At 39.4% G+C, this 9,036-nt stretch overlaps 1 protein-coding gene across 1 annotated transcript; it reads right to left on the bottom strand.

Moving 5' to 3' along the window:
• Window positions 1–280: 280 nt before the first annotated feature.
• On the bottom strand, window positions 281–3,481 carry LOC108327584 (uncharacterized). Its single transcript, XM_017561277.2, has 3 exons — window positions 2,497–3,481; window positions 795–2,382; window positions 281–701 (listed from the first exon to the last, which is right to left on the bottom strand). Exons 1-3 carry the CDS (start codon window positions 3,479–3,481, stop codon window positions 281–283), a joined length of 2,994 nt encoding a protein of 997 aa, XP_017416766.2.
• Window positions 3,482–9,036: the final 5,555 nt, after the last annotated feature.

The raw sequence follows: 9,036 nt of genomic DNA on the forward strand, positions 1-9,036 counted from the left end.
TTCACCTTTTTGGTCGTCTGTTGGATGAGCTCAAGTCCGGTCAGCACTTTCTCTCCTTCTTGAAACCAACACAACGGCGTGCGGCATTTCCTTCCGTAGAGCGCTTCAAAAGGAGCCATTCCAATGCTGGACTGGAAACTATTGTTGTAGGTGAACTCCACTAATGGCAAGACTTCATCCCAGACGTCCATGTGGTCTAGGACGCACGTCCTCAGTAAGTCTTCAAGCGTCTGGATGGTTCTCTCGGATTGACCGTCCGTCTGAGGGTGATACGCCAAGCTCATTTGCAATTTGCTACCGAGCTCGCTTTGTAGTGATTGCCAAAACCGTGAAGTGAACCTTGTGTCTCGGTCAGAGATGATACTGGACGGCACTCCATGCAGACGAACGATCTCATTGCCAAAACCGTCCTATCTCTGTATCGAAGAAGACCGTCCGCTCTAGTATTGAAATACTTGGCTTGATCTGTACTGAGCGCGCTCAAAATCTTTACTAGATCTTCGTCCGCCGATTGCTTCTCTCGAATTTTGTCGAATATATTGCTGGATACTCTAAGGTTACAGCATCTGATACTGTTCGGTTCTAAGTCGAACTGCAACCTTAGATCTCTAAAACTCTCAACCAGACTGAGTTCTCTTACCATCATAACCGAGACATGAACTGCTTTTCTGCTGAAGGCGTCCGCCACTGCATTAGCCTTTCTCGGATGATAAAGCAGTTCAAACTCATAATCCTTTAAGAATTCAAGCCACCTCCTTTGCCTCATATTCAACTCTTTCTGATCAAAGAGGTACTTGAGACTCTTGTGATCACTGAAAACTTGGAACGTAGATCCATACAGGTAATGCCTCCAAATCTTCAGCGCAAAAACGACTGCTGCCAACTCCAAGTCGTGCGTCGGGTAGTTCTTCTCGTGTATCTTCAGCTGCCGAGAAGCGTACGCCACCGCCTTCTTCTCTTGCATAAGAACGCAGCCCAAACCTTGATGAGACGCATCGCAGTAGACTTCGAATGGTTTGGCCGTGTCCGGAATAACCAAGACTGGAGCGCTCGTCAACTTCTGCTTCAGCTCTTGAAAGCTGGATTCACACCGATCGGTCCAAGCGAACGGGTGATCTTTCCGGGTCAGCTGTATTAACGGTGCTACTATCTTAGAAAAACCTTCTATCAAACGTCTATAGTAGCCCGCGAGTCCCACAAAACTTCTAACCTCCGTGACCGAACGCGGACTCTCCCAATCCAGTACCGCTCGCACCTTGGCCGGATCTACTGAGATACCTCCAGCAGAGACGACGTGCCCCAAAAACTGAACTTCCTTCATCCAAAATTCACACTTGGACAGTTTGGCATACAATTCCTTTTCCCTCAAAACGCTCAGTACTGTCCTCAAGTGTTCTTCATGCTCTGCATAGCTTTTGGAGTAGACGAGGATGTCGTCAATGAACACCACCACGAACTTGTCCAGATATGGCCTGAAGATACGGTTCATGTAGTCCATAAAGATTGTTGGCGCGTTCGTTACACCGAACGGCATCACTACATATTCGTAGTGTCCATAACGAGACCGGAAGGCTGTCTTCTGAACGTCTCCTTCCTTCACCCGAATTTGATGGTACCCCGAATGCAAATCAATCTTCGAAACTACGCTCGCACCGTGCAGCTCATCCAGTAGGTCATCAATCCGAGGCAGGGGATACTTATTCTTGATGGTCAGCTTGTTCAGTTGTTTGTAGTCAATGCAAAGACGAGAGCTGCCATCCTTCTTCTTCACCAAAAGAACAGGCGCTCCCCAGGGTGATGCACTCGGCCTGATGAACTTCTTATCCATCAAGTCTTCAATCTGCTTCTTGAGTTCAGTCAATTCTGCCGGTGCCATTCTATACGGTGCAATCGAAATGGGCCCTGCGGTCGTCACTAAATCAATGGTGAACTCGACTTCGCGAGGAGGGGGAAGTCCAGGTATTTCATCCGGAAAAACGTCCGGGAATTCGTCCACAACCGACTGTCCTCCACTGAGCTCGCTATTGGACGATCGTTCACGTCTTAATTCTCCAATCTCTTGGTCTTCGTGCGTCATTATCAGAAAACAGCTGGCGCCTTCCATAATGTCTTCCTTCAGTTGACCGAGCGTCACCGTTAACTCTTCTTCTTCTTCATCAGGAAAAACTAACTTCTTCTCACCAAAATCTATTAAAATGCGATTGATGGCTAGCCAATCCATGCCTAAAATCACCTCCAAATCTTTCAGAGGCAGACATATGAGATTCACCTTATACCTACGCCCTTCAACCTCTATAGGACATCTGACGCATACTGTAGACGTCCTAACCTCACCAGCCGCTGGGGTTGACACCACCAGGTTGAACTGCATTTCACTCTCCGCTATCCCCAGTTTATCAATGCACGCCTTCGAGATGAAGGAGTGTGTTGCCCCCGAATCAAACAACACACAACATTGCATTCCATATAGTAGGCAGGTGCTGGTGATAAGTGTACCTGAACTGGCAGCTTCAGCCTCCGTTATTGCATATACTCTCCCCACTGCCTGCGCTCGGCCTCCCCTTCCTTGGTGGATTCTTCCAGCGTTTGGTGGTCTCATGGCCGCTCGTCCACCCATGTTACACTCGCTGTCTAAGTGTCCATTCCTTCTACAGCGAGTGCAATATTTTACTCCCGCCATCTGAGGACATGATGATCGGTAATGGGGTCCCTCACACTGGAAACACTTCACTGACCCCTGCTGTCCAGACTGTCCGACAGCTAATGCAGATTGAGACCCCCTAGAATTTGACGTTTGCGCGGGTCGAGCGTACGACGCTCTTCTCAAATTCACATTGTTTCTAGCAGACACTGGTCCCCTTATCACCTGTTGTTGCCTCTTCTGTTGTTCTACTTCGGCCACATTCTTCTCCAACACCTTGGTCCTCTCCACCATGGCAGGAAACGACTTAATACATAGGCTGGATATCAGCAACTTCAATTCACTCCTCAGCCCGTTCTCAAATTTCTGACACTGCCACTCTTCGCTGGTCGCCATGGTATTGAAACGGACCAGATGCTTGAACTTATTGGTATACTCAGAAACGGACATTCCGCCTTGCACCAGTTGAAGGAACTCCACTTCCTTGGCGAAACGAACGCTGTCTGGGAAAAACTCTTCATAGAACTTACTTCTGAAAACGTCCCAAGAGATGGGACTGTGAGCGTCCGTCAATATAGCCTTCATGCTCGTCCACCAGTGGCTTGCTTCCCCGGTTAGCAGATACTCCGTGAATGCCAAGCGATTGTCGTCCGGGCACTTCTTGGCATTATATATTCTCTCCATGTCCCTCAACCACTGATCAGCCTTGTTAGGGAGGCACTTCCCATTGAATTTTGCAGGGTGATGCTGGAGAAAACTCTCCAAGCTCCACTCCGCCTGATTAGTAGCGTTTGAAGAGGACGCCTCCGGTGTGTTCCTGGTGGTCGCTAGGATCTCCATCAATTGCCTCTGGGTCGTTTCAGAGCTTGCGCGAGCGGCTTCCAAACTCTGTAAAGCAATCGAGTTCTGCTGCACCAAGGCAGCCTTCTGCTGCTGTAGCCTTTCTATTACTGATTCCAACAACCTAGTGTTGTCGGACACATCACGATCGGTGGGTTGAGGTGGAGGAGGAGGAGGTCTGGGTGCCATTTGTTCTCTGGAAAAACAGAGAAAAACGGTCGTTAGTTAAGTTCAAAGAGTCTAGAATAACTCATCAAATGAACATTAAGTACACAGCAAAAACATAGTGCACTCATAACCTACATTGTCCTTAAAAGAACAAAACTGCTCTGATACCACTAATGTAACATCCCAAAAATACAGTAAAACCATATAATAGAATTAATTACATTAAATGATGAACCAATTCAGTTTTATATTAAATAAGAGCACGGGTTTTGGCCGAACGGCCTTACATAGGTTGACAAAATAAACTGTACAAGATAAAAGGGAAAACATGACCGAACGGCTTACAAAAGTCCTATTACCGATCGGTCAAATTACAAAAGGAAAAGGAAGTAACCGAACGATCACTTCATACTAAACTACAACTATAACCGAACGTCCTACTGTTCGACCTTCACTTCCATATCTACGAGTTCTCGTCCTCCAAAGCTTCTTCTTCCAGCGCCTCTTCAAGTAGCGCGCTTCCATCTGCTCACATCCACATGGATGATCATTGCAAGACAAGACGGACGTACAACAAGACAACACAAGGAAACACAGGGTAAGCTTATGTAATTTAATTCAATTGTCAAACATACAATTCATACACCAACACACATATGAAATTAACAGTACACTTAAAGCAATGCCTACTACTAGACTGACGTCCGGACTGTATGACATCTGTGTAGCTACGACGTTCATGCACTCGGGTGATGTAGTAACTGAATACCCTCAACAGCTGCCACCCGAGGTTAGCCCTATCTGTCCAAAGTAACCCTAAGGACTAGGACCTCCTGCTGTTCCCACACATGACCCACTCTCCTCTACGTGAGGACGAGTACTCACGGAACATCAGGATGAAACGACAGCTTAGCATAACCACATTCATACCTTACCACTTTCAAATATTCAATCATGAGTCGTTCCTCCCCAGAACGCTCGTTCAAAGTCCACAACCTTATATTCATATTATATACTTTTCATCTTTCATAATTTCTCACTTTAATATCGTTTTTATCACACTTTCCAAGAACATCAAATAACGAACGTTCAGCCCTCTTCCGAACGAGAACGAACGAGATGAACGAGACCGTGAAATCTCTCATTCCAGAATAAAATAAGACTGAAGGGTTACTTCCAGAGTTTAAGAAGAAATCGAGCTCAACTATAAAATGTGTAACGAACGTTACTTATAACCTGAATCAGTTAAATGAACTGACTCTCGTGAACTAAAATCAACACTTGAAGAATACAGTAGGTACGAAAGACTCTAGGTTGGAGACAGCGAAGGTATACGTGCCACGTCCTTTAAAGAATCGACGTAGAATAATTCACATACATATATATATATATATATATATATATATATATATATATATATATATATATATATATATATATATATATATATATATATACCAAGACTAAGTGTCGGTCAATAACCGAACACCGTGACGGAATTTCTACGGAGTTTAGACGAACGCGGTTTCATCAGGATAACTAAATTAAAAGGTTTATGAGCGTTCGGTGTAAGACCGAACGCCACTCATTATGGAAGTGAGAGCTGAGACTTATCAATAATTTATAATAGGAACAATTTATAATCAAAGGGATAAACACATTGGTAACATTGTTGAAGAATAACTAAGCATGCAAAATATTTGTTTACAAGGTTTTCATTTTCTCACGTAACACGCAAGTAAATCTATGTTTGGCCGAACGCTCAAACATAGTACTATTACAAGAAGAGTGCTCGTCCTCAACTGGAACTCTTTCCAAATGAAAGAATTCACTATCAAAAGAGTTTATAAGAAATACCGAACGGTCAAGGACCGTTCAATGACGAACGTTCAATATCATAGGGAATTTATTATTCAGTATTTACATATATTCAAATTCATTCCTCAGCATAATACTTCATTATTTCATACTCACAACTATATCCCATTTCACATACTCATACATCAACTCAGATATTTTCACATATCAAATAATCAATCATCACATAGTCATGCTTCATACAATTCAACGAACATTCATGCAGTATAGTCAAAAACATAAGAATTAAATTGAATAAGCTTCCCTTACCTCTAGTGTAAACGGTCGTCCTACTGACTGAAGTTGGTTTGCCAAAGAACTAAGATTTCCTTCTACTCCCAATAGTTCAACTAATCTACGAACCAAAATCAATAACAAACCAGCAAGGATTCATCATTAAACTAATGACTCATGAAACCAGAACTTGGTTTGCATGTTGACAAGAACGAACGGTTAAGGAAGAGAAAACTTACCAGTATCAGAACGTTGAAGTGATCGGTTCAAAATGAAGCTTAAGACGACGGGAACACTTCTACGATTTCTGAAATGTGATCGGAGTAGAGAAGAGTAAGTTACAGTAGAGAGAGAAGGGAGGGTTTTCTAGAGAGAAGAAGGAGGAAAATGAAAGATCAGGTTTTGGAAGGAGGGTGCATGCAGAGGAGAGTGAGCAGGGTTTCCAGAAAGAATCATTTTGTTTACCCCACGTCCAAACGGTCGTACACTCTCCTGTCGACACCTACCATCCACTAACTGATTTTCGAAAATATTCCATTCTTGACACCTGACGTTAGCGCATCAGAGTTTGGGTGCATTTTAATGAGATTAGACAGGTGGGTTTTTGGGTGCGATTTTAATACTCTGACAGAGGGAGATTTTGGGTGCACGTGGGAGAGGTCGATAGTGAAGAGGCTGAGAATTGTTTCTTTTGTTGAGATTTTTGTACCTCAGTAATTATTTATATCACTTTAGATGATATAATTTATAAATTTGTTTCGAAAGTTTTTATTAAGAAGGATGATAAACATATTTATAATAGTAAAAATTTTCTACAATAGGCAGTTAGTTTTAATGTGAATACAAGCAGGCAATTAGTTTTAATGTGACTGCAAGCAATGGGTGTTACAAAACAGAAACAATTATTGATTGTGAATCTTTTATTCAAAATTGTCAACGGTATCAGGTAACTATCATTTTCAATATAGATGATATCTTAAACCTTCTATTTTATACTTCAAAAATTCTAATTTTTAAGTTTAATTCTATCCTAATTTTAGGTAACAGCTATTTATGTTATTTTTTTAAAAAAGTATACATAATAAAATAAAATAATGAAACGTTGATTTTTCTTTATTTTAATATTGTGATTTATTTATAATATCTTAAAACTATAATTACAATTTCTAAAATGGATCCAAAAGCTTATGTATTAGGTCGAACTAAACTTACTTGACTTTGAATGTAAAAAGACTGGGCAACAAACAGTCTAATATAATTTAAGTCATAATGCTAGGACCAATCTGTTTTAGGGACTATAGACTCCAAACTATTTTAATAATTATCGATATTAGGGTTGCACTTTCCATTTAACTTTCAATTTTTATTTGAAGATTTATTTAGTTACACAATTAAGATTAATGCTAGAATAATAAATTAAATATATTTAGACATCTTTAACTTTACATAAAAAAAATTAGTTAATTAAAATTGTGAGGAAATTGGGACTAAAGCAATCAAGATTAATTTATTATAAAATTAAACTTTTTCTAATTAAATGATGACGACATACTTTAAATATAAATTGAATTTGATTACATGGGAGGTGATAAATCTTACTTTTTCACTACAACTCACAACACTACTACAAAAATGAATTTTGACGTGTATGTTATTTTTGACGTTTGACATCAATCCAAGTTCTGATATCATTTTTGAAAATGCCATTTTAAAGTTGGATGTCGAAACAAACGATAAATTATGACAATTTTCATCTAAATAGACTTCAATTGTCGTTGAACGATAGAGACCTGCACTTCTAAGTGAAAGCTTCTACAAATAGCAAGGAGGAGCATTGATGTCTGTTATGGTATTAATAGACATCAATTGATGTTGGACCTTCATGTAACAAATGTCAAACGTTTGTTAATGATATAATAGACATCAATTGTATTTTTTTTTTTGAATAATTTATACGTTTTTAAAATTTTACCAAAACTGAAAAGATGAAAACTAGAAAAATTTGTAATATTTCACTCAATGCTTAACTAGCATTTCATACCACACATATTTTAAAAATTTAATAAAAAATAAAATGCCAAAAATCACTCTAAAAAGTTTGCCTAACATAAAAACCATAATGAATAAGACAAACTTAACCAATGAAATATACACAAGACACAATATACAACCGTAAACTAAAAATTCCATCTCTAATAAGCAATTAGTACATCGCAATATATGAAAACCAAGAAACTAACCTTCTTAGAGGGGTCAAAGGTCGTTGTCGCTGCTAGAGAGTGGAGGACTCATCGCCACCGATAGTTAATGTAAAGCTCGTCGCCACCATTGTTGGAGGTGGTGGAGCTCACTCACTACCGCTGTTAAGAGTGATGGAGATTCAACTCGCATTCAAAACGTCTATGTTGCACGAGAAAATGAAATCAATATGAAAACTAAGAAAAATTCCTAGCCAAGACAGCATAAACACATACATTCGAGGTAAATCACTAAAAAGTCACCTTTGTTCTTCCTTACACTCGTGAAAACATCTGGTTAACTTGGAACAAAAAGTGTGATGGAAAAAGTGTGGCTATTATTTTGTTGTGTTTTTTTAAAGCATATGACATTGGTTAGAAGAGTCATCCAACGTCTTAAACCATTTAAACGACTGTTATACACACATCTGACGTTTAAGTTCTATAGACTTTTGACCTTTGCGCTCAATTGTCTAGATTTTTCAAACCATATGATGTATGTTTCTTGGATGTCTAATGCAAAATATGCATAAGACGTTTGTTGATTGATAGACTGACATATTATAGCTACCAAAAGGTCATTTGGGTTAAGCTTTTAAATGATTATGACAAAGGATATGACATCTAGTGGTCAAAAGACCGACATCAAATTAGATAAGATGTCAGGGTGGAAGATAGCCAACGTCTAATACATTATTTTATTTACAAAATTGTCATTTTTAAAGTTGACTCTTTTATAGTCTGACGTTATACACGTGATGTTGAAGACATATTTTGTGTTATGGAATAACATCACACTATACATGTCAATTACTTAATAATATGTATATAACATTTTCTTGAATATTTATTTTTTTCAAAATTTCATAAGAAACTTAACTATTTTCTCTTAATTTAAATTAATACTTAAACATTTATTTTATGATGCGTTGTGTAACATCCCAAAAATTATACAGTCAGCAACTATATAATCGAATATTAACATGTATTAATATGATAAAGCAGTTTTTACAATGAAAGAGAAAAATATTCAAATAATGGCCGAACGGCCTTACATAT

Source organism: Vigna angularis, chromosome 1, assembly GCF_016808095.1.
Source record: "Vigna angularis cultivar LongXiaoDou No.4 chromosome 1, ASM1680809v1, whole genome shotgun sequence".
In the NCBI taxonomy this organism is placed as follows: domain Eukaryota; kingdom Viridiplantae; phylum Streptophyta; class Magnoliopsida; order Fabales; family Fabaceae; genus Vigna; species Vigna angularis.